Below are 25,979 nucleotides of genomic sequence, written 5' to 3' on the forward strand. Positions count from 1 at the left end.
TTGTTGGGGCCAAGAAAGTTTTGTTTGGTGTACTCTCAACCAGTGGGTGTATTTTACACCATCAAACCACTGGCGTCAACCGAATTTTTAACTTCATTTAGAACTCATTAAAAACTTTGTCATAATTGCATAAATTTGCAAAGTCAATGGGAAACTTGTCCAATGCGAGGAGCTCAGCGTGTCCAGCGCTCTTAAGTGGTGGGTAGAGATTAGGTGGTGTCTTAAGGAGCGCCTATAGGAATCGCTCTGGAATTCCAAAAAAAACACATCGTTTATTCGTGTCTTTGGACTGGCTTACAATAACCATCTGATTAAAAGTTTTAAATATCCCTTTATATCTGAAATTTGATCTTTTATGCATAAATTTATTAGCAAAAATACAAGAAAGTTGTGCAATGACAAATAAAAAAAGTCACTCGATAAATAAGTCGTTGATCTTTTTTAGATTTCTACTACTTTCTTTTAACATTCAAAATTGTCAAATATTATTAAAAATGGCAATGGGTATTTTAAATAAACCAAGATAATATTATCCAAAGTCTGCAAAATTTGAGTGCATGATTCTATTGCCTTTTTATGTACCCCAATGTTTACTTACCAAATAGTTTTTATATTAACTTTACAAAAAAAATTTTAAATAGTTTTGACCCGATCTTAAAATAATCAATTTTTACCAATAAATGAAAATAACCACTGTAGTTAAGAGCTTTCGATAAGTCAATAAACCCAAAAGAACTAAAAACACTTTTGAAGCTTTCAGTTCTGTTAAAAGCAACAGTGGAGTATAGACAAGAATGTTAAACGAATGTTGAATTAATGCACCGCTTTGCCAGTCAATTAATTTTGGACAACTTTTATAGATTTTCAAGGAGCATTTGTTTGTCATGGTAAATCAATGATCTCAAATGACAAAAGGATTAAACAAATATATTTTTAAAAATTTAACATGACCCCAATTAGATGTAAAATGCCCATACTCGAAATAAACATTAATGATTTTTTTAACATGATTTGGTGTGTAGTTTATTCATCATTTATATGTTCTATAATTATACATATACATGAACTATTTAGTTTCTTTAAATACATATTATTTCAACATTTATTGTTTCGGCTGTGTTCATGATTATTAAGTTGTCGTTGCTGAAATGATTGGGCCGTATCATAGAACATTTCCCCATTCACTCTTGTGACCAGAGACAACAAACAAATACATATTAATTTATGCAACTTTATGTAATATTCATTAATTTAGAGACAAAGAAACAAACAGTATTTCATAGATCTTTATACTTTTTGTAGATTTCCACATTTAAAACGTTATTTGCATTAAAGCATTGTTTTTGCACTTAATATTCCATTGTTTAGTTGAGTTGCTGTACAAATTGTTCACAAGGTTTCGGTGCAGGGACGGGGGCATTACGGAAAACAGGGGCCGGGGGGAGTGTTTAATACTTGTGCGAACTGGTGAAACGTCTAACGTAAGAACGAACAAAACGGGAGCAAACGAAAGTAAGACAAATAGGCGATTATTAATTTTTGTTGGAATGCTACGATTCTTTATGCGAAAATGATTAGGAAAATTATAAACAATTCAAAGAGCACACACACTTAAAACCTAACAAAAATAGTAAACTTTAACAAATGAAATTAAACGTCAGTGTGTTGGCGGGAGTAACGACAATCATTAAGCAATTCAATTTATGTACATTGCAAGACGGGACATCAATACTAAAACACACTTTAGAGTAGGTTTGCTCGCTTGGACGATATTTAACTAGTTATTGTTTTGGCTACGCTGGGGCGCTCCGAGATACACAAACCCAGGGTCTCAACGTAGTTTAGATATTTTGTGGTTGTATTGGGGTTTATGTATATATAGACGCATACACAGCGGGATATTGCAGGAGGTGGAGACGCGCCGCACGATGCGCCGCCGCCAGCTTAAATTATGAATGAAACAAAATTTTGGACAAAAATCAAAAACAAAACAATAAACAGAGTCTAATGGCGCGAGTCCCTAGGGTAGAATTCGGCCAGGATGGAGGCCGGGATACGCTTAAGCATCTCCTTGGGGAAGATACGCAGCAGCTGCCAGCCGATGTCCAGGGATTCGAAGACAGTGCGGTTCTCGTAGTTGCCCTGTAAAAGTAAGGAAGATTTAAAACCAGTAAACAAAAATACCCTTCTTTTAACTCACCTGCGAGATGAAGTTCTTCTCGAACTTGGTCAAGAACTCCAGATACAGCAGATCGTCGGGCGTCAGGGCCTCCTCTCCCACCACGGCCTTCATGGCCTGCACGTCCTTGCCGATGGCGTAGCAAGCGTACAGCTGGTTGGACACGTCCGAGTGGTCCTTGCGGGTCATGCCCTCGCCGATGGCGGACTTCATCAGACGCGACAGCGACGGCAGCACGTTGACTGGTGGGTAGATCTGTCTGTTGTGCAGCTGACGGTCCACGTAGATCTGGCCCTCGGTAATGTAACCAGTCAAATCGGGAATGGGATGGGTAATATCGTCGTTAGGCATAGTCAGAATGGGGATCTGGGTGATGGAGCCGTTGCGACCCTCCACACGACCGGCGCGCTCGTAGATGGTGGCCAAATCGGTGTACATGTAACCGGGGAAACCACGACGGCCGGGAACCTCCTCACGGGCAGCGGACACCTCACGCAGGGCCTCAGCGTACGAGGACATGTCGGTAAGAATGACCAGCACGTGCTTCTCGCACTGGTAGGCCAAGAACTCGGCGGCGGTCAGAGCCAGACGGGGAGTGATGATACGCTCGATGGTCGGATCGTTGGCCAAGTTCAAGAACAAGCACACGTTCTCCATGGAGCCGTTCTCCTCGAAGTCCTGCTTGAAGAAGCGGGCCGTCTCCATGTTGACACCCATAGCGGCGAACACAATGGCGAAGTTGTCGGTGTGGTCATCCAGCACGGACTTGCCCGGCAGCTTGACGAGACCGGCCTGACGACAGATCTGGGCGGCGATTTCGTTGTGGGGCAGACCGGCGGCGGAGAAGATGGGGATCTTCTGACCACGGGCAATTGAGTTCATCACATCGATGGCGGAGATTCCGGTCTGGATCATCTCCTCGGGGTAGATACGCGACCAGGGGTTGATAGGCTGGCCCTGGATGTCCAGGAAGTCCTCGGCCAGGATTGGGGGTCCCTTGTCGATGGGCTTGCCGGATCCGTTGAACACACGGCCCAACATATCCTCGGACACGGGCGTACGCAGGATGTCGCCGGTGAACTCGCAGAGCGTGTTCTTGGCATCGATGCCCGAGGTGCCCTCGAACACCTGCACCACGGCCTTGGAGCCGCTCACCTCGAGTACCTGTCCGGAGCGCACGGTGCCGTCAGCAAGGCGCAGCTGCACGATCTCGGCGAACTTGGGGAACTTGACCTCATCGAGGATGACCAGGGGACCGTTCACACCAGATACCGTCTTGTAGGCTGTGGTAAAAAACAAAGGGTTCAAAGAATAATGTTTTAGCATGATGAAAAAACGTGTTGAAAATTAAAGTCATTTGGCTTAGTAACTCATGTATGAATTTGAGGACTGAAATTATAATTAAAAAAGATCCTATTTTTCTAATTCTTCGTCATTTTTGGTACTTAATCATGGTTAACTTTTTTCTATAATTTAATATTTAAATGTTCGAAAATATAGATTTGACCTTAATGGTATTTCTAATGAAAAGCTGGTATCTCGTCAAATTGAATATGTAAAAATCATCTAATTGATCTTAATAAGTGAAATATTAATTTTAATTTTGGAGTTGTCATGTGGCTAAACTAAATCTACGTTGCTCAAGAGGGCTGGAAGAGAGAGTATGTTTTGTTTTTAATTACCTTCCTATTCTATTTTTTCTAAAATGTACTAAGAAAATTTTATTATGTGACTAACCATAAAAATAAAAACCGGTATAACATTTCGCTGTTTCATAACATGTTTAACGAATGATAAATTTAATCACTAAAATAGTCATAAATAAGGGTATTTGTATTGTAATGAAAATTTACGGTTTTTTCCACCGGGAAATAATAAACTAGAGCAAGAATAGACTTCAAGTAAAGTTTAATTCTTTTATTTAATAATTGCTTTTTCTCAAAGCTTCATTTTTAATAAAACTATATTTTAAATAGGTAAGTTTCATTTGTAGCACATTGCTTTCTTTAACTTTCAATATGATTTAGTTACAACAAAAAACACGAGTCGCGCAATGCTCACATGAAAGTTAGAATCTGATAAGAAAGCAAACGTCAAAAGACTAGTGTGGGTGCGAGGGGGAGGGTAAATTGTGTCAGCTGACTGTCCAACTGGTTTTTAGCCCTAGCCACGAGCTGCAGTGGGAATCTTATAAGATATAGATAGCAAAAAGGGAATGCAAAATTCAGGGAAAGATAAAGTAGAAAAAACAAGCTAATCGAACTGCAAAAATCACGTAAGCTGTTGTTTTATTTTGGACCGACTTTTTTTCTTAAATATAATAATGTAAGTAATTATTAAGCTGGTAAATAATCATTTATTAGAAGGCAGTACAATGACAAAATATGAATATGTAACCTTTCAAAATGAATAATAATGGAATTGACACCATCGATAAAAAGTAGTTAAAATCCGAGGCGACCTATCGCCCATTTCGCCACCCACCCCGTTCGCAGTCAGGTGCCTTTGAATGTGCGCTCTGAATGGCAAAAGCAAACAGCTGAGCAGCGAACGGTCATGTGACGGCGAAAATTTTCAATAAGAGTTAACCATGATAATGGGGGTGCTCCGCGGGGCTGTGAAGTAGATGTAGTAGATCTATGCAGCACTATTTTCAACAATATTCTAGTCAATTAGCTTGGTATCTGAAGAATTCCCTGTTTTAGTGGGTGTCGCAAGAGCTTATTGATTTTTTCTCTGCTCCGCCTCACACCAGATTCGTGCAAACTGTCATGGCGGACTTTTGGCTTTTTCTTTTTCAATTTATCTGGCACTTAATTACGCTTCGAATGCAGTTCTTAACTTTTTCACTTATTTAATAATTCCGAAAGTTTACTCACTCAAGCGGGGCTGGGAGATAAAGTCTCGAGAGACGGCGAGGACATGTTCCCGCTGGGCTTGTTGGGCGTTCATCTTGGCTAGACTTTTTCTGCGCCTCTACCTTGAAAGTGCACTGCAAATTTCGAGCTGCAAATAGTAATAACTTTTTAGCACTAGGCTGTTTTATAAGCGACGATGGGCACGTACAATTTTTCAGCTACGAAACAGTACTGAGCGACACACACGCAAAATTTTGGCCTGCGAAGTCGTTGCGAGTACGAGGAAAAATTGCTCTGGAACTGAAAAGTATTGCTGAATCTGAATCTGCTGTGACGTCACGTGCCGTCACATGACCCGTCAGGCGCTAGGGACTTCTAACTGCGCAGCTTACCAACACTGTTACTGTGGCGAATGCAACCCTGGGTGGGCTGTTAAATGTACTAAAAAATCCAGCACTAGGCAGTGTCGCATGTTAACCAACAGAGCTCTGTTAATTATTGGAAAGTTTTTTTAATGGAACAATTTTAATTAAATTACAATAGTTGTTTACACGCTGCGGCCGTTGGGAACCCCCAAAAAATCGAGTGTTACGTAGGACAAGCAAAAAACAGAACCAGAACGGAGGAGGATCGAATACAAAGAGTCTCCGACAAAGAACACAAAGAGCTGCACAGAGTGCAAAACCCGTTTCTTGCATCCGATAAAAGGGGCGTCTATATCTCCGCCGATCCGGAGCCCCTGGCATTACCACTATGATGGTTGAGTCCGATGGAACCGCCGATGCCACCCGCCGTTTGAACGTGAAGAAGCAAACGCTGGACGATGCCTACGCTGTGCCCGCCAACTTCCTGGAGATCGACGTGGTCAATCCGCTTACCACCATGGCGGCGGGCAAGAAGCGCTACACGGACTACGAGGTCCGGATGCGGGTGAGTGATCTTCATGGGGGCGTAACACCCGAAAGTGCCCCGAAAACCATTGATTATCGCTGGAATTCGTGTCCACACATACGTGCGACTTTGTCTCGCTTTGCGCACTAGTACGCGTGTGTGTGTGCGGGTGATACGCCTATAAAGCGAACCGGGCGATAAACATTAGTCACAAGTGCAGGGCACTGATTCGGGGCTTGAGTCACGGTCACGGAACCCGGCATGCGGGCGCCTTACCTTAATCCCAGTCCCCTCTCAAAGAACTATGATTGGATCCAAATCCATTTTTGCATTCCAGACCAATCTGCCCGTGTTCAAGGTGAAGGAGTCCAGCGTGCGAAGGCGCTACAGCGATTTCGAGTGGCTGCGGAACGAACTGGAGCGGGACAGCAAGGTGCGTCGACCAGGAAAACATCCGGAGAGCCTCCTTTCTTACTTTCACATAGTTTCATAGGATTCTGCTAAAGTTAGGAACTGTTCCCGGCCACAAGAATCTCACAAATCTCTGCGGTTTTCACAATTCTTTCTAAGTCACAGGGTTTTTAAATATTTTAAATATTTATTTTTTCATAGTAAATTTCCTCACATATAGCTAGTCTTGAGTTAGGAGCAGTTTTCTGGCTCATAAATAACAGAAAACTTTGGATAACTTAAAAAATCTACCAAAGAAACATGCTCTAAAGACATAGCATTAATATACAATATACAATACTAAATGGTAAATCGGTTTCGTGCTAAAAAAAAAAGTATACAAACTATAAAGTTTTAAAAATATACATAGGTACTATTATGCAAACTTCTTTGATGTGTAATTTCCCACAGTGCCTAAAGTAGCTTAATTTCCAAGAGACATAACAGCTGATTTGATACAATAATATTAATATTGGATATTGTTTGTCGTTAGCGTCATTTGCTTAATACTGTTTATAGTTTCATTAGAAAGTAAAATTCATTTGTACATTATGTACATGTAAAAAATTTAGGTAGAAACACCACTTCATGAAATAACAAACATATAATGTTGTCTAGTTTATTTACTTACATATCTCCAAGAAGCCACTTGAATAGTTACAACAGGCAAAAGCGATTACTAGCATTATCTGTGAAAGTGAAAACGGAAGCTCCGATATACGCATGAACATTATTAAATCAAGTAAATTTTCCCGTAGATCGTTGTGCCCCCACTCCCGGGAAAAGCCTGGAAGCGCCAGATGCCCTTCCGCGGCGACGAGGGCATCTTTGACGAGAGTTTCATCGAGGAACGGCGCAAGGGACTGGAGGGCTTTATCAACAAGATAGCCGGACATCCGCTGGCGCAGAACGAGCGCTGCCTGCACATGTTCCTGCAGGAAAACGTCATCGATAAGAACTATGTGCCCGGCAAGATTCGCAACACATAAGTAGCGAATCCGGAGCAATCAAAACCCATAACCATAGCAATGCAATGAAGCAAAAACTCGAACGAACAAACCCGCTACGAAATCTTTAGGGAAGCCGTGTGAATGTGTGTGCTTGGCTAGATTGGAGGATAAGCAGAGGAGCGAGGGTGGAGTAGAAGGGATATGTTTATTATGCGACGCGATACGAGGAGGAAGTGCTGCTGCTCAGTTAATGTTGAGCCCCTCTCACCCCCCGGGGACTAGTTACAACCAGCATTGGGAATTTATAATGCTAAATTCAAGTTTATATGGTATACATAAAAATATACATACATATATATTATATACAATACAGATATTTACGAATAGTGTACATAAGACATGCCTACCACGCCCCTTGCTAAATGAGTTTCGGAAGTTGGAGCTGTCCCTCCCCCATTTTCCCGATCCTCAGTTTCTTCGTTTTGACCCATTGCAGCGGTAATGAAGCAGCAAATAAAATAAGGGAGCGATCCTGAACCCGAAATCCGATCCCTTTAAATGTATGCAAATTATTGAATATTTTGAAACAGTTTAGTGAATAATATTGTACTTCGAATCAAATTAAAATAATTCAAAAATAAGCAACTGCTGATATTATTTGCACAGTGCACGGGGAGGATAAAGCGTTATCGAACTAAAGTGCATGAATGCAAATATTTTGACGATTGCCAACAGCTTGGTTTATCTCAAGATATTGTAACGTATAAGAAGCACTGAGCAATACATTTTGTTCTTACATTGTATATAGTTTTTTTTGGAAGAGCTATTTTTACTTGGCGATAAGTGTGGTTCTAAAACTAAGCCCAGGTAAGCGTTCCTGATAAAAAGTATACAATGGCTACGTGTTCTTTTCTATTCGTCAAAATATATGTATGTTTCCCATGGAGTAATTCAATTTTCATATCATATTTTGCATTACCTAAAGAACAAAATTGAAAAAGTATTTTAACAAAAAAAACATCTGCTTGTTTGATGAAATAGCCGATGCCCTTCGAATGGTTTCCATGAGATAATTGAAAAATACTTAAAACTCATTCAAAGTTTCAAGAAGTTTAAAAGTGTTTGGGTCTGCTGGTGATTGATTCATGCAAAGGTTATTAATATTTCACACACATTGATGTATGTACGAGAAGTTAGAACTAGGCGAAGCGTTATGTATATATATACAGTCCAAGGTGTGACAAAAATGTTACAAAAAAATAAATATTCTTTAAAACGACTATATTTTTATGCGTTTATGTTAAAAAATAATGAAGCTATGTCGATTTTCCGATAAAGTTTTCAATCGTTTATATTAGAGCTATTTGATGTAGACCTCTGTAAATGTAGAAAAGCTTTATGAAAATAAATAAGACTTTTTGGAAGTTTTAATTTAATAACTTTTTAAACTAATAGAGTAGTTCGATTAGAATCGGACAGCCGGCCATAGCTTTATCATCACTCCTGGTTGTGCTGATCTTAAATATATATTCTTTATTGAGTCGGACACTTTTGTGTAAAATTATATTACCCTCTGCAAAGGTATAAAAACCATTTATCGACAAAATATAGTCAATTTCCATTTTACATTTTTAACTTAATACTTTTTATAACAATAAATGACATTTTAAGTGCAACAAAATTTTCACAAATAAAAAAAAAATATTGAACATTTTGTTTTATAAAGAAAAATGAGTATGAGATATTACAATTTTCTTTAAAAAAAAAACAAAGAACCGCCAACTCTTCTTCTTTAACTGTGTTTCTCTCTGAGTCACATTTTCCAGCACTGATTTCCTGATTTTAGACGCGCTGTCCAACACCAGCAAAGTGTCAGCGATTAATCGGAGTTGGTTTTTTGTTTTTATTTATTTTTGGCATGGACTCGGCGGATTCTCCCACCAAAACGCAGGCCGGCGAGGACGAGAACTACAGTCTGCTGTGCCAGGCACACGAGGAGTTCAACAAGTAAGTGGGCACGTGGTTTACACCGGTAATCGGACTTGTAACCGCTTTCCTTCTTCTTCGCCTTTCAGCTCGGAGTTCGATCGCTGCTTGGAGCTGCTTCAGGAGCTAGAGACACGCGGCGAGAGCAGTGGTCCCGTCTTGCGGCACAACCGGGCGGTGGTCAGCTACCACAAGACCGGTTGCACCCAGCACGCCGTCCTGCTGAAAGAACTGGAGGCCCTAACCGCCGACGCTGATGTCCCGGGAGAGGCGTCCAGCGGTCTGAGCCTCAAGCAAGGAGCCGCCGCCGCCACGGTTGCCCGATACAACAGGGCGGTAATTTACTACCATCGCCACATGTTTGGCACAGCGCTGGAGAAACTGGCGCCTCTGGTGGCCCGACTGGAAGCACTAGAGAAGGCCATGGCAGCGCTGGTAGCCACACTGCAGCTCCAGCTTCTGCTGGCTACTAATCAGCTAAACCGTGCTGAGGCCTTTCTGGACTACTTGCAGTACAAGCTCAATCTGGTGGCCACTGCGCCCAGCAGCAACCCCACCGACGACCCTGCTGGCAGTACTTCAGCTTCTCCGCCGGTGTCCACGCCCATCACAGTGGTGTCCACGCCTGGGGGAACTGCTGTGGAGGGGGCAGTACCTGGTCTGGGCGGCAGCCTGCAGCTCTTGCAACTCATCACACTAGTGCTGAACCGCAAGCCGGTGGTCATCCAGGAGGATGGCACGCCGGAATACGCTGCTCTGAAGGCACAGCAGTACTACATCATGAAGGACTTCCAGATGGCCGCCAAGCAGCTGATGCGCATAAACAATGAATGTACGCAGGCTGGGTGAGTATTGCTTATCCGTTTTACATTTGAGGGAAGCTAATTCTGTTGTCTCCGTAGCAATGTGACGCATCAATTGAGCACTTGCATCGCAAACAACATGGGAGTGATTCATCTGAGAGTTAGACACTATGCCATAGCCGCCAAGTTCTTTCAAAACGCGCTCAACTTCGACCAGCAGCTGGCACGCAATCTGCGCCAGAGCACCCTGCAAACTATGAGCTCGGCACGCTCCTGCGAGATCCTCTACAACCTGGGCGTGGCCATGCTGCATTTGCGCCGCCCCAAAGAGGCCTTCCAGTGCTTCCTCGTGCCCGTCAAGCAGTTTCACAGCAATCCACGTCTTTGGTTGCGCATGGCTGAGGCGTGCATCATGGAGCACGAGGCGGTGAGTTCATAAATCACATATAACAGATTACAAATGTAAAATGAATTATCTTTGCCTCATTTCCTGCTACCATTACTTATTTGAATTATATATCCTTTTTGTTTTTTACAAATCTTATCTTAAATTATTCTAACTATCGATTATATTATTTATATATAGAAACTGGTGGAGGAGGACCGTCAGTCGCAGGCAGGATCCACGCCCACAACCAAGCCATATGCGTAAGTGATCTTTCTTAAATCTTGTTCTTTCCTCTTATAAACCGAACAATTTTAGTACCCAGTCTGCTGGAGTGCCTGAACCCACACTGGAGTTCGCCGCATTGTGCCTACGCAGCGCCCTGACCCTTACGCAGCACTACAAGACGAAATTCCACATGTCGGCGGTCTCTTCGGAGGATGTGGAGGCTCCTGAACCAAAGGATCCCACTCAGGAGTCATGGCGTCATCCCCAGGACAATAACTTCTGCAATCCCTCCAAACCTGTTAGCCTGGAGTCGTTGGAGAACATGCTAGCCGCCATTTATGCGGCTCACAGTTTCGTTTCCCTGCGCCTGGGCGATCATGTGACCGCCCTGGAGATGGCTGAAAAGCTACTAGCCTGCGAACGTCTCTCCGATGCACACAAGTATTATGAAGTTTTTTACAAATCAGCTGGGACCTTTCTTAAGCCGTTACTGTTTTCAGATTACTGGGTCACATGTACGCCGGGGAGGCGTTGATGCTGATGGACAAAGCAGCCGAAGCCCGCGACCATCTGGACCCTACTTTCGTGGGCACATTGAACGCTTTCGACTTTGAGACGCGTGACTGGCAGCTGAAGTCGGTTGACGCTGCCCAGAACGTTGTGCGGTACAATCTGGCAGTGGCCATGGCACTACAAAACGACCTGCCTCAAGCAAAGTCACTCCTCGCCAACTTAAACCACTCGCTGGTGGGTGGCAAGGCGCTGGCCTTGCGACGGTTCATAGACCTAAAGATGGGACCTGTTCCTGCCGGGACGCCCAGTTAGACAACAAATTGTGTAAATAACTAGACCGAATCAAAGTACGAGAATGGAATGTGAAGTGTAAATACAGAAAAGTCCTTGATCGACAAAATGCTTTTTAATGATTTTTGTTTTTTTCAAACACCTACTAATAGTTGGATGATTGTTTAATAGATAAAACGTTCACAAATCAAGCATAGGGCCAAATACCAATTAAAATGAGTTTATAGACAAAACAGCAAGTGTGACTACGCTGTGAATTTCCAAATTTATTTTGGATACAATAAAAATATTTGTATTCCTTAAAATAAATTTCAAATTATTTACTTTCCCCTTCAGAGAACAGTACACCAGATACCATAAAGATTTGCAGATTATATCGATTTCAAGTAAATACATAACGTAATACATAAAGTTAAACCGTTACTTGTCAACTTACCTGAGGAATTCGCTGTGTAATTGGAAAATTGGTTTAACCCATGAGAGAAACAAGTTATTACTCCCCCAAATGCTGCAAATAACGTTTCTGATTAATACATAACGTTAAACCGTTACTTGTCAACTTACCTGAGGAATTCGCTGTGTAATTGGAAAATTGGTTTAACCCATGAGAGAAACAAGTTATTACTCCCCCAAATGCTGCAAATAACGTTTCTGATTTTATGTGGCTGGCTTAATATTGCCAACGGAATCACTTCTGTAAGTGGGTTGCTGTCGATAATTGGAGGTCAAGTCTTTCATCCTCTTTTTAAAGGCCGACATCATAGCTTCGCACAACTACCCGGTGGAAATACACACCGTGCATACAAGAGATGGATACATACTCAGCGCGTTTCGCATACCGACCTCGATGTTTTGCATGCATTCAGGACCAAAGCCGGCGGTTCTCTTCCAGCACGGAATGACAGCCTCGTCGGATGTTTTCCTGGTGAACGGACCCCGTGATGCCCTACCCTTCATGTTGGCCGATGCATGCTATGACGTGTGGCTAAGTAACTCGCGGGGCACCCGCTACTCGCGACGCCACATCACTCTGGATCCCACGGACAAAGCCTTCTGGCGCTTCAGCTGGCACGAGATCGGCACAGAGGACGTGGCCGCCACGATAGACTACATCTTGGCCACCACGAACCAGACAGCGGTGCACTACGTGGGACATTCGCAGGGCTGCACCACGCTGGTGGTGCTCCTCAGCATGCGGCCGGAGTACAATCAGTTGGTCAAGACCGCCATCCTGATGGCTCCGGCTGTCTTCATGCGCCACACGTCCACGCTGGGACAAAGTCTTTTCCGGAACTATATTATGCGACTGCCCGACTGCGAGTTCTTGTTCCACAACAGAATTTTGAATGCCATCATGAAGGTTTTGTGCGGAAAATACGTTGTGAGGGTGCTTTGCTCAGCCTTATTTATGCTCACCAACGGACAAGTTTCCGAGCACCTAAACAGAGTGAGTTCTGAAAGTATCTACAAAAAGGATACTTCCATTAGTTTGGGATGTATCTAATTAGGAATACAAGAGGTCCAGGTTTTCAGGATATACATATAATATACGTATATAACCCTGCTTAAAACATACATATATTTTCAGAGCATTATTCCATTGATTATGGCCACTCATCCGGCGGGAATCTCTTCGCGCCAGCCAAAGCACTTCATCCAGCTCACGGACAGTGGAAAGTTCAGGATGTTTGACTTCGGGATCTTGGCGAACATAATCATATACAGGAGCGCATCACCTCCCGATTATCCGCTGCATAACGTCCGTCCTTTGACGCCGGTCCACATATTCTACAGTGAACAGGACTTTTCCACGAGAATGGAGGATGTTCTGAATTTTGCCTCTAGGTTGCCCGAGGCGCAGATGTACCGCATCCATGAAACGTCTTGGCACCACATGGACTTCCTGCATGCTATGAGCGTCGCTGAAGTGATTAACAAACCGATTATCAGAATTTTTCAACAGTTTGACCAACTTAACCCATACCAAGCTTATATTTATTCATAAGCGCTTTTATAAACTTATTTTGTCATTACGTTACATAAATATATTTCGATTTTATCAAATGTTTTTTGGGAAATTAGTTAATCCCTAAAAATGTTTTAAGTGTTGCAGTGCAATTTACTTTGCGTGTGCTTATCCCTTTTACGATTCATTTATGAAATTTCCTTGCATACTTCCGTTCCCTTTTTTAGATAAAAACTTGAACCAAGGTTGACTTCTTTGGAAATAATTTATGCTTTTTTTTAATGATTCAGAAAAAAAATTCTTAGTGATTTCATTTTTTAGTTGATTACACAGGCCAACAAAATTTTAGAAAATCCGGGACCCAAAATCTGGACCCACTTTTTCTTATGCAATTTTTCTTATGCTGAATCCAAATCCGGTGCCAAAATTGCTAAGAAAAAGTGTGTCCAGTTTTGGGTCTAAAAATTTTTGGCCTGTGTTATTACGCATCAGTTTTCCCTTTAGATAAGCCCTTTCACAAATTTATTTTTAATTCAGCACAATTCTCGTATTTGTTCTGCTTTCCATTGGATTCATCCGTAAAAAATCAAGCTAAAACTCCTCCAGATGTTGATAATGAAGTTTGTGATCTTTTTTGTCTGGGTTTGCATCGCCAGTACTAAACCAACGGTGAGGCTTGGATTCAAAAATTACACCGGACATCCCAAGGATTACCGCATCAAGAGTTTAAACGGAGTAAGTAGATGGACATTTTTATTGTGAGGACTGGGCGGAAAGCACTCTTTGTAGGTCCATTTAATAGCCAAGTATAACTACCCGGTGGAGACGCACACGGTTCGCACCAGGGATGGTTATATCCTCGATAACTTTCGAATCCCGTCATCAGGGCGCTGTACGAAGAGCACACCAAAACCGGTCGTCCTCATCCAGCACGGCATGACCGCCTCGGCGGATTCATTCCTGATGACCGGACCCAAGACTGGACTGCCTTTCATGCTAGCCGACGCCTGCTACGATGTGTGGCTGAGCAACTGCCGCGGAGTGCGCTACTCCCTGCGTCACTCAAGCCTGAAGTCCTCCCAGGACTCCTTCTGGAGCTTTAGTTGGCATGAAATCGGAATGGAGGACCTGTCCGCCCAGATCGACTATATCGTGTCGACCACTAATCAGAGTGCGTTGCACTTCGTGGGTCACTCGCAGGGATGTACCACGCTGATGGTCCTGCTCAGTATGAAACCGGAATACAATTGGAAGGTCAAAACTGCCAACCTCATGGCCCCCGCCGTTTTCATGCAACACTCCACCGCCGGCGTAATAAATAAACTCCAGAAAATCATTATGAAAATGAAGGACTGCAGTTTTTTTGGCCAAACCAGTGTGCTGAATTTCGTAGTAGGGCTTTTTTGCAAACTCTCCTCTTTAAAAAAGTTCTGCTTAAATTTGTACATGCTCTCCGGCTCTCCGTCCAAGAACATGAACAAAGTGGGTAGAAAAATACATATTTATTCCTAATATTATTTATTTAATAATGGCATTTGATATAAAGTTTAATTTAATTTTCAGACCATCATTCCTACGCTGTTGGCAACGCACCCGGCTGGAATTTCTTCGCGTCAGCCCAAGCACTTTCTTCAGGTCAGAAAATCAGGCAAATTTCGGCCATTCGACTTTGGAGTAAAAAAAAACCGAATGGTCTACAAGCAAGTCTTGCCTGAGGAATATCCATTGGAAAAGGTCCGTCCGATGTCTCCCATCCACATTTATTACAGTGATGGGGACAAAATGACCACGACGATTGATGTTCTGATACTAGCCAACAAATTGGACAAAGTTGTGAAGCATCACATTCCTGACTCAACCTGGGACCACACGGACTTTATTTTCGCCAAGACAGTAGATAAAGTCATCAATGAACCAATTATCGGAATTATAGATCAGTTCGAAAATTTAGAAACACGGAAATAATTAATTTGACATATAAATTAGGTTCAAATCTGCTGGGCACTTATATTACTATCTGTTCCGTAATCTGCTAAGTGTTTTTTACAGTTACGATTTTGTTTTAAATTTTATAAGCAAATAGAGTAAAGTAACAACAATCAAAGGTATTTTAACCAATAAAAAAACACAAGCTCTTACAAAAATTAAATATTCTTTATTTCGATTTTGATGCTTAAAAACTATAGTTCGTATACGAAGCTCGGTGGTTTTTTCGAAAAATGTTCAATCGTTCCTATGACAGATATATAATAAATTTTTATAAAAGTAAAACCTTAATACTGAAATAGTTTAAAAAGACTAAATGTCAGGGTATATGAATATATGTTAAGAAGTTATAATATTATTTCCTTTTTTCCCGATTGTTTCTATGGAAGCTATATGATCATTAAAATAGTTTTATAGCTGAGGGACTAATTTGCGTATAAATGGACGGACGGACAGACGGACGGACGGAGAAACGGACATGACTGGTGATGCCTGGTGATGTTGATCAAAAATATATATACTTTATACGGTCTGCGTTGCAATTATTTGAATTAAATAATAATACCCTATGCAAGGACAATTACAAAAATTTAAGCTGAACACAACATAAAATAATGTTATTTTCATATCGTCAAAGTCAAATTAACGATATTTTAAAGGTATGTATTTTAAAGAACAAAATTTGAATTGAAATTCCACTGCTGTTCTCACCCGATCAGAAACGCTTGAGCACAATTGGTATTCCTATAAAGCCATTAAAAGATTTGCGGATTAGTACCGCCCTGCCTAACGCCCATCCGTGGATAAAGAATGTTAGTTCTCTATCAGATGCAGCTAATATTGTTTGTACCTTTTTTTGCCCTGCTGAGCAGCGGAAAAGCCTTATCGGAGGTAAGTTCAAAAATTAGATAAACAAGAAAGGAATGCTAACTTCGGGCGGAGCCGAAGTTGAAATACCCTTGCAGAATATTCTGCAAATTATATTCTCCAAAATCATTCATAATGCATTCTTAATACTCATAAAAAATCCCAACTTCCTAACTTTAAAAACACCAAAGTTCTGGCATTTCCAATCGTTCAGTTATATGGCAGTTATAGAATATAGTCGGCCGATCCTTATGAAATTTGATATGTCGGATTGATTAGGCAAAAATAAAACCCATAGAAAATCCCAACTTCCTAACTTAACAAACACCAAAGTTATGGCATTTCCGATCAATCAGTTATATGGCAGCTATAAGATATAGTCGGCCGATCCTTATGAAATTTGGTACGTCGGATTGATTGGCCAAATATAAAACCCATAGAAAATCCCAACTTCCTAACTTTACAAACACCAAAGTTATGGCATTTCCGATCAATCAGTTATATGGCAGCTATAAGATATAGTCGGCCGATCCTTATGAAATTTGGTACGTTGGATTGATTGGCCAAATATAAAACCCATAGAAAATCCCAACTTCCTAACTTTACAAACACCAAAGTTATGGCATTTCCGATCAATCAGTTATATGGCAGCTATAAGATATAGTCGGCCGATCCTTATGAAATTTGGTACGTCGGATTGATTGGCCAAATATAAAACCCATAGAAAGTCCCAACTTCCTAACCTAACAAACAGCAGAGTTATGGCATTTCCGATCAATCAGTTATATGGCAGCTATAGGATATAGTCGGCCGATCCCGGCCGTTCCGACTTATATACTGCGTGCAAAGGAAAAAAGGGTGTGTGCAAAGTTTCAATTCGATATCTTTAAAACTGAGAGACTAGTTCGCGTAGAAACAGACAGACGGACAGACAGACGGACAGACGGACAGACGGACAGACGGACAGACGGACAGACGGACATGGCTATATCAACTCAGGAGGTGATCCTGATCAAGAATATATATACTTTATAGGGTCGGAGATGTCTCCTTCACTGCGTTGCACACTTTTGACCAAAATTATAATACCCTCTGCAAGGGTATAAAAAGGGATTAGTTTGATGGGATTCTTAATATTATACATATCTTAAATCTTGCTTGCAGAATAACGCGAGCCGCACTAAGTCAATAACTGGGGTGAGTAAGTAGAAGTTACAAAAGGAGATTATATTAGTTAACCCTCTCTATAGATCGATATAATAGCAAGCCACAACTATCCAGTGGAGTCGCACACTGTCGTTACCAAGGATGGCTACATACTGACACCCTTCCGCATCCCGTCTTCGAACCTCTGTACGAAGAGCGGGGTAAAGCCAGTCGTCCTCATCAATCACGGCCTGACCGGATCGGCGGACACAGCCCTGCTAACCGGACCCAAGGACGGTCTGCCCTTTCTCTTGGCCGACGCCTGCTACGACGTGTGGCTGAGCAACAGCCGCGGAACCCGATATTCCAGGCGCCACGTAAAACTTAAGGTCTGGCTGCTTAAGTTCTGGCGCTTCAGCTGGCATGAAATTGGGATGGAGGACTTGCCCGCCTTGATTAACCACATCTTGGCGATCACGAAACAGAATGGGTTGCACTTCGTGGGTCACTCACAGGGCACCACCACGTTGATGGTGCTGCTCAGTATGAAACCGGAATACAACGCGGTGATCAAGACGGCCAATCTGATGGCCCCTCCCGTCTTCATGCAGCACTCCCTCTCGCTGGGACACAAGCTCCTGAAGCCCGTCTTGCAGATCCTGCCCGACAGCGAGCTGTTGCCTTACCAAAGGCTATTGAATCCCGTGATAGGATCCATGTGCAAGCTGATGGGCGTAAAAGATCTCTGCACCACCTTGTACCTTTTCTACAACGGACGAGTGTCCAAAGAAATGAACAGGGTGAGAGAAAACAAGAAGAATTGGGTGTACTAATTGCTTATTAAGTTCAGAATATTATATTTCCATTAAAATTGCTTTTTTTAGGAGACTTTATAATTGGGCTATAATAGTTAACATTAACAAAATAACAAAGTTAACAATTACAATTTAATATTTTTGATATTTTTTTCTTAAAAAATTCTGCGATTTATAAAATAATTTAATAAATGAAAAATTGAGCAAGCATTACTTTAAGTAGAACTAAAATTACTCATAAATCAGAATTGATAAAACTTTGAAACTTGACTCCTTTTTGCAGTCCATCATACCATTGTTGATCGCCACTCACCCGAACGGAATTTCCACCAGGCAGCCAAAACACTATCTACAGCTCAAGGACTCCTGGAGGTTCCGGCAATACGACTTTGGGTTTGCCACCAATTGGATCGTCTACGGCCGATCCTCTCCCCCGGACTATCCGCTGGAAAATGTCCGTCCGCTCTCTCCCATCCACTTGTACTACAGCGACGATGACGGTACCATCTCGCCGAAGGACATTCCAACGCTGGTCAGCAGGTTGTCCAATGTGGTGGTACATCACATCACCATCCCCACCTGGGACCATATGGACTTTATTTTCGCTAGGAGCGTTAATAAAGTGATCAATCAACCGATTATGCAAATTATTAAAGATTTCGAGGATTCCCAATATGGATAATGAAATATTTTTAGAAGAGTCTAATCTCCCACGATTTTTATGTTTACTTTCAGAAAAGTATACCGAACATTCTTAAAATCCCTTTCCAGTGCTTTTTTTATAATTTCGATTTCTTTATAATAGAAAAAAATTATAACTGGTCATTACAAAATAAATAAAAGAATAAAAAACGTGTTATTTTACCACTTTGTGACTCACAAGACAAGCACTCAGTTACCAGCTTACTACCGAGCCAAGTTTAAAATAAATTTTAATTTAGTCTAAGCTATAAATTATTTATTTATTAATCAGTACATATATCCAGAGTTGATCTAGCCGAATCAACCGCAGACTCAGTTTCGTAATTCTACAATTTGTTTTTGGTACTAGTGATAGTTCTGGCTGTGATCTTTCCTGGCCGACTTCCTGGCCCTCGATCTGTTCGTATTGTTCCCTCAGCGTCGCCGCTGTTCGTATCGATTCATGGAAAGAACTATATTGTCGAATATGTACTCCCTAACCCCCAGTCCGCAGATGAAGTCGAAGTGGTTCCAGCGCTTCCAGGGCACCTTATACACCGCCTCCACGTTGGGCAACCGGGTGAGCAGTCGCCAGATGTCCGCTGGTGCCACGATGTAGTCGTTCTCCGAGAAGAAGACCGTAACGGGCGTGGACACTTTCTCCAGTGCGTAGTCCGGTGGCTCCAGCTGCTGGTAGTGCAGCCAGTTCCGCTCCGGGCCGTAGTCGTACTGCCGGAACCGCGTGGACACGTAGCCCTGGAAGTAGTGCATCAGCTGCTTCACCGATCCGCCCGCCGGAAAGTTGGCCATCAGGTCGGGCAAAAGGGTCTTGTTGAGGAATCGGGTGTCGTAGCCAACGGCAGGCCACAGACGACTGATGCAGACCAGCGGCTTCTCGTTCTCCAGGCACGTCATCGAGAGGAACTTCTTGAAGAACTTGTTCGTGGAGAACATCTCAACGCCCTCGAGCATCTTGGAGACGTAGTTCCGGGTGCCCAACACCGGACCGATGACCTTGGCCAGCCCGCTCTTCGTGTTGCTTACGTAGGCCACCGGGGCCAGCAGGGTGGCGCTCTTGAAGACGGCATTGTACTGCGGCAGCATCGAGTTGAGCACCAGGAAGACGGTGCCGCCCTGTGAGATGCCCACAAAGTGCATGTCCCTCTGTCCGGTGGTCCGGAGCACGTAGTCCACCTGGGCGGGCATGTCGTAGACGGCCATCTCGTGCCAGCTGAAGTCCCAGAACTCGCGTTCCGTGGTGTTCCGCCACATGTTCTTCCGGCAGTAGATGTTGCCCCTATTGTTCCCCAGCCACACGTCATAACCAGCGCGCCACAGCAGGTAGGCCAACGAGTCCTCGCGTCCATTCAGGAGCCACCTGGAAGAGGAGAAGCCAGCGGTATTGGATTGGATTATTGCAATTACTAAAATCTGTTTTTGATTCATAAGTTATTTAAAGTATTAATAATCATTTTTTTGTAGGTTGTTTAAGCACAAGTTTATGAGTGCTTTAGCACTCTAGTTTCTAGTTTTTAAGTCTGATTAGTCTTAAATATCTTTTTGAAATAGCCTTTTAAATCTATAATAAGTGTTCTTGCAAATGTTGACGGGGTTATATTGTAATTATATTGTATATTGTAATTATATTGCTTTACAGATCATTTAAAAGGCAAAGGGTTAAGTTTCTAAATATTTTATTAAAGCCATTGAACAAATTAAGTAAATAAATTAAAAGGTTCGGTCTCAAAAAACACTTAACGTAGCAAAAATATGTACTCATAAATGCTGTCAGTCCTATATTCCAATTTTATTTAGCTAAATGGTCCCCATCAGAATATATTCTCAGTAAGAGTGTTTCCTTTTTGAGATAGTTTTTAGATAAGTATAACTTATTCGGATACTTTCTGAGAAAAACTCTTAGTCTTTAGATAGTTTAAAAGCAAGGGCACTTAGACTGCAGATTCTATAGAATTCTATAGAAGTTGCTATAGCAACTCAGAGGCTTAATATGTTATGAATAATAGTTTTCTTGGAAGCACACAGAGGAAAGGATAAATAAGAACGTTCTAGCTAGGAAATGAATTATCAGTTGCACCGCAAACTGTTGGAAAAATTGCTCTAACTGCACCATTGAGAATACTTGTGTTGCTGTGGGGCTATTTTCTTGTTTCCTATCCGCCGCAAGCGGAAGTATCTATTAGCATAAAATACATAGTATACGCACACATCCGACGAGGCGTAGAGTCCGGAGAGCAGGAAGACGACAGGGCGCCGCAGCAGACTGCCCAGCTCGGGATCCACCTGCGGGATGCGGTGCAGGGTCAGCACGTATCCGTCCTTCGTCGTCACCGAGTGGCGCTCCACGTTGTAGCCGTCGTTCTGGATGCGCCGCACCTGCAACAAATAACGATAGCCAACAGGTGACCAAACTGGGACCAAACTGGGACCAGACGGAGGCAGGAAGCGAAGGCGAAACGCTCGGCCCAAAATCCGAAATGCAAACACAAATTGTTGGCACATTAAACGCTTGACATTTGGAGGCCACGCGACGCGTGCGTTGTGACACTTGGTTAATTAGGAATTCCGCTGGCGCACCGACCTGGGGATTGCCGCCCTCCCCACCTCGCCATCCCGAGGAACACCTACCGCATCTGTGATGATGATTTCGCGCGACTGACGCAGAGTGGCCCTGGACACCTGCTGCAATCCGAGCAGCGCCAGACACAGCAGCACCACTCGCTCCCGTCGCATGCTGACCAGGATTATGGTTACATGAACGCCGCACGCTGGGATTAAGTAACTGGGTAACCGATCAGAAGCCCAACCGGTTCGCGATCGATCGAAACGAAAATGAAAACGAAAGCTGCCCAAGGATCGGCGGCGGCTCAAGAAAGAAAGACAGCACTTTCTTTCCACCGAAGAGCTTTCAAAAACGCCGAAACCGAAACTGAAAACGAAACCGAAGCAGAAACTGAAACTGAAACCGTATGAATGGGTATGAATGGGAATTGCAATCGAAGTGCCGTTTTCTCGAGTCTGGCGGTACCGCTGCTAGCGTTCGATTCGAATGTGCTTTATCGACTGCGCATGCGTCCGCCGCTCGCAGGGCTTGCCACTCATTTGAGCGGCTTGGCGGCGGAGCAGAGCTCCAACCGGTGAGCCACCTGCATGCCAGTCGCTCGGCTCGGGTTACCTTACCTGAGCGCCCAGAGCAGCGGCGCATCCAAGAGTCTCTGCCGCTGCCGGCATACACTGCGCGTAATATCAATTGCCGCCGCCCCCACTCCAGCATGAAACCGCTGCCTGCCCCCCTGCCCGAAAATCCAATCAGTTGGCACGCTGCCACGGCAATTTGAGCAATTATAACAGCTTAGCGAAAGAGAGAACGCTATCCAAAACTGTCAACGACCAGTACAGTGGGCGATTGTCACAGAAACAACCTCAAGATGCGATTAACTTTTAAGCTCCGAGCAGCAGAAGAAAGTGAAATTGACCTTGTCCTATAGAAAAACCCCAAGCGGTCTTTAGCTTGGCAACAAACTGTCAAATTGTTGTAACTTAACTTAAACGTCCTTAAAGCTACATTCCAGAAAAGTAAGATTATGTCTGTCATTAACTGCATTGCAAATATTTATTTAAAGAAAATCCCCGTAGATTCCTTATAGTCAAACTTTTGCAACTTAATATTCCTGAAGACAAAATGAACAAAGCTATATTTATTGATTAATCTTTTAGGAATATGACTAATTCGAATTTGTTTCATAAAACCTATTCGAATAACAAGACTCGTAAAAATCAATATAAAAACATTTAATCTTAAACGTCCTTAGGTTAAAATTGCATAATAGTAAATTTAGTATAGGTATATTTAATTAACATTTTCAATGTAATGGATCTTTAAAAATCGATATAATTGAAATGTCAAATGAGTAACACAAGGTTAACTGTTTTACAAGCCAGTGATTCATATTGCAGCACGTGTGGCTTTGACAACTCATCTGATCAATCTCATAGGATTTGTAAGGGCTGGAACTTTACTTGCCCATGCAAGACACATAAACATGGATGATAAAGAAAGATAAATACTCTCAATAAGCTTGACAATATGAACAGTTCGCGTGCCGTTAAAAGTTATGCACATCACATACAATGTATTCATAAAACACAATTGGTTTTGAGCAGTGTATAAATTTTGGGAGCTACTTACTTACTTAAATTTTTTTGGCTCTGACTGTGGCTGTGTCTCTGGCTGCGACGTGGTTTTTCGTCGCATTGTTGTCGTCGATCGCCGTTGTTTTTTCGCTGAATTGCAATAACCTGTTGCCTAATGAAAACGGCGGCTGCTTATTTAGGATGTGGCCCGGCCTGGCCCAAGTACTCGCACTCACTTGCCAACAAGCATATGGTATATACGTATGTATGTACCCACCGGGGGTACCTTTGCATACCCGTACAGCTCGGTGTTTTTGTTTACCCACTTGAAAGACAATCGACAGCTCACCCGCCAATCCTCCACTGCTCTCACCATTCATTCAGCGGATCGGTGAAGAGCTTTCTGTTTGTTTATATGGCTTTTTAATAGCTCGTCTACAACTGCGCAAGGGGTTGAAACTGCTGTGCACACGGCTTCTACTCCGTTTCATCAATGGACCGCTCCACTGCCCCACTGGCGGCATTGACCCACCGGCCACGGCGACTCACGTACTGGACAGCCCACCGAGCGATTACCCAGTGATGTGAGGTAGCCAAGTAAGCGTACCTAACTGCCCGCCTCGGTACTTCTTATCACAGCTTTTACCTTATCTATACTGCAAAATGATCGATCGATTTTCATTAGGGCAACAACATGATCTTAGTCGTTTTCGATGGCTATGACCCAGTAGATATGCTGAGCAGGAGAAATATACTTGAACTTTAATTTTCACCGAATCGATTTGATACGATAGCTTTACAGTTACACTATAGACCGATTTTTGTTAATGTCATTTTAAGGTTCTACTTTATAATCTGTAATCAAACTGTTCGGAAACAGAAATTTGCTTTCTAAATCTGATAATAATTCTTCGATCGCTAATAAAGTTGGACCGCCATTTGTTATTTTCGTTTTGCATAACGAAATAATAGCTAGAATATTGCCTCTAGTTAAGAGTTTTTAGTTAGATAAACTTTTACACGATTGTAACTATTTTCGAAACAATAATGTCAAAACTTAGCATGACTATGATAAATCCGCCCTTTTTAAGTTTTAAGGCTTTTTAATATTGTTTGATTTTCAAGCAGAATTTATGTGTAAAATGGTACCTTAAGTTCATCCTTCACACTACCTTGACCAAAAACGGTACCCTTCCCATCACTGCCAATCCATTGGGTAAAGCCCAAGGCGGGTCGCGTATATGTACATATGATTATGGCTCACAGCTCAAATGTCCATTTGTTTGGCGTTAAAACAGTTTACGCTAATTCCTATTGTGACACTTGCGACAACAGTGTTTGTCGCGTGTGTCTGCGGCGGATCAAGTAAACTGTTTAGTTAACTGGTTTCGACAATTTAACATGGGGCACTTGAGTCGGGCAATCAAACGGGACAGGCCAGGGGCATCTTTCGGGGCTCCGGGTGGCAAAACCTAGACCTCGTGTGACTTTCTTTCACTTTCGGCTAATGGATTCTATGTAATTGAGGCCTAAACACTCCATAATGCATACTCCATGTCGCACTCCATTGCCAAATTTGTTTGTTTATTCGGGCCCGTGTGTTTGCCCGCACAAGTGATACCCGAGTGATGCAATCAAAGGGTATAAGTTATTATGTAAACAGGTATGGATAACCATCGGTAATTATACGTTGAGTTCATATTTCATTAATTTAACAGAGATGTTTATTTCCTTTTTAGGCTTCGGGCTCGAACCGCAACTAACGGAGCTGTTAAACGATATTAACCGATTCAATTTCAAAACATTTACGGAAAACCTGACTGAGGGAAATAAAATGCGTGAGCTGAAACCGTAACCAAGATATAACGAATTGAACTAAGCCGTTTTATTTGAAACTACCCCATTTGAACACTAGCTCAATCTCAAAAGAAACTTGACTTAAATGTAGATAGGGTATTCCGATTTCAGTGCCCCAAAATCTGTATCACTTTCGTTGACCGCAGAGTCATTCACTGTTGATAGTTGCGTGGTGTGAACTTTGTATTGAACTTGAAACTCGAGCTGGACAAGATCTGCATAATGCATAAGATGGGCCTGAGTGTCGGTCACAAATCAAAGACCGTTTAGCTTTTCCACCGAACAATGAGCTGACATTTCACTTTAAGTGCTCTGCTTTCTGATATGCATTCGGTTGCGTTTTCTTTTTTCTTTTTTTCGCCCCTCCTTTTCAGTCCCTCTTGTATTCCCGGTCCGGTTTCCGGTCGACCCAACGAGGTTTATCTAAACCAATAAAGAGCGCTTATCATCAATTCGTTGCAATCCACGCTGACGTCTTGGGGTCATAAATCGAAAGTGATTGAGCTATGCACGGAGAGAAAACTTATCTAAAGCTTGTGTTTCTATGCTTATGCATTCCATATTCAATATTTTCAGGCTACAAGTTTCTGGCTCGGCAATTTCCATAGTATCTTATGGAGAAAAATATTATAAATGTTTTGATCAAGACGATTACAGCCAATATGATAGATTTTTTTTTCCAATGTTTATAATGTAGTATTCAGGAATTTTAAATAAAATTTTTAAATAAGCTAGGATATTTATATTAAAACTGAAACTTATCTTTTGTATTAAAGCCAATTTAAGTAAATATGTTTCTTTTCTATGATTCAATTTCAAGATATTTTAAAATACATATTTTTAAGTGGAACTCGAATATTTGTATTCAAACTAACTCGGACTTAGCCATTTTATTTTTATGACCGAAGGGCCAAAGATTTCTTCTTTTTCTCCAACTTGTGTCTTTATTTTTCTCGGTGTGGGAAAACCGACTAA

The 25,979-nt window shown here is 42.3% G+C and overlaps 6 protein-coding genes across 6 annotated transcripts; 4 read left to right on the forward strand and 2 right to left on the reverse strand.

Annotated features, from left to right (window-relative positions):
* Positions 1 to 996: 996 nt before the first annotated feature.
* LOC108048769 (V-type proton ATPase subunit B) lies at positions 997 to 5,381 on the reverse strand. Its single transcript, XM_017129638.2, has 4 exons — positions 5,246 to 5,381; positions 5,059 to 5,185; positions 2,201 to 3,462; positions 997 to 2,142 (listed from the first exon to the last, which is right to left on the reverse strand). The coding sequence occupies exons 2-4, from the start codon at positions 5,129 to 5,131 to the stop codon at positions 2,005 to 2,007; spliced, it is 1,473 nt and encodes a 490-aa protein (XP_016985127.1). The 5' UTR covers positions 5,132 to 5,185; positions 5,246 to 5,381; the 3' UTR covers positions 997 to 2,004.
* Positions 5,382 to 5,488: 107 nt separating this feature from the next.
* On the forward strand, positions 5,489 to 7,969 carry LOC108048771 (sorting nexin-12). Its single transcript, XM_017129639.2, has 3 exons — positions 5,489 to 5,967; positions 6,266 to 6,361; positions 7,137 to 7,969. Exons 1-3 carry the CDS (start codon positions 5,791 to 5,793, stop codon positions 7,365 to 7,367), a joined length of 504 nt encoding a protein of 167 aa, XP_016985128.1. The 5' UTR covers positions 5,489 to 5,790; the 3' UTR covers positions 7,368 to 7,969.
* Positions 7,970 to 9,173: 1,204 nt separating this feature from the next.
* Positions 9,174 to 11,653, forward strand: LOC108048797 (CCR4-NOT transcription complex subunit 10). The gene is made up of 6 exons (XM_017129687.2): positions 9,174 to 9,335; positions 9,404 to 10,159; positions 10,217 to 10,544; positions 10,704 to 10,765; positions 10,821 to 11,171; positions 11,231 to 11,653. Exons 1-6 carry the CDS (start codon positions 9,247 to 9,249, stop codon positions 11,553 to 11,555), a joined length of 1,911 nt encoding a protein of 636 aa, XP_016985176.1. The 5' UTR covers positions 9,174 to 9,246; the 3' UTR covers positions 11,556 to 11,653.
* A 507-nt stretch (positions 11,654 to 12,160) lies between these two features.
* On the forward strand, positions 12,161 to 13,598 carry LOC108048737 (lipase 1). The gene is made up of 3 exons (XM_017129574.1): positions 12,161 to 12,230; positions 12,286 to 12,981; positions 13,123 to 13,598. The coding sequence occupies exons 1-3, from the start codon at positions 12,168 to 12,170 to the stop codon at positions 13,537 to 13,539; spliced, it is 1,176 nt and encodes a 391-aa protein (XP_016985063.1). The 5' UTR covers positions 12,161 to 12,167; the 3' UTR covers positions 13,540 to 13,598.
* A 508-nt stretch (positions 13,599 to 14,106) lies between these two features.
* Positions 14,107 to 19,154, forward strand: LOC108048725. The gene is made up of 7 exons (XM_017129559.2): positions 14,107 to 14,235; positions 14,290 to 14,982; positions 15,064 to 15,456; positions 16,315 to 16,377; positions 17,518 to 17,550; positions 17,604 to 18,299; positions 18,598 to 19,154. Exons 1-7 carry the CDS (start codon positions 14,107 to 14,109, stop codon positions 18,994 to 18,996), a joined length of 2,406 nt encoding a protein of 801 aa, XP_016985048.2. The 3' UTR covers positions 18,997 to 19,154.
* Positions 19,155 to 19,250: 96 nt separating this feature from the next.
* Positions 19,251 to 22,167, reverse strand: LOC108048730 (lipase 3). The gene is made up of 3 exons (XM_017129565.2): positions 21,642 to 22,167; positions 21,220 to 21,389; positions 19,251 to 20,373 (listed from the first exon to the last, which is right to left on the reverse strand). The coding sequence occupies exons 1-3, from the start codon at positions 21,744 to 21,746 to the stop codon at positions 19,431 to 19,433; spliced, it is 1,218 nt and encodes a 405-aa protein (XP_016985054.2). The 5' UTR covers positions 21,747 to 22,167; the 3' UTR covers positions 19,251 to 19,430.
* Between the last annotated feature and the right edge of the window lie 3,812 nt (positions 22,168 to 25,979).

Source organism: Drosophila rhopaloa, unplaced genomic scaffold, assembly GCF_018152115.1.
Source record: "Drosophila rhopaloa isolate 14029-0021.01 unplaced genomic scaffold, ASM1815211v1 contig_155, whole genome shotgun sequence".
Taxonomy (NCBI): domain Eukaryota; kingdom Metazoa; phylum Arthropoda; class Insecta; order Diptera; family Drosophilidae; genus Drosophila; species Drosophila rhopaloa.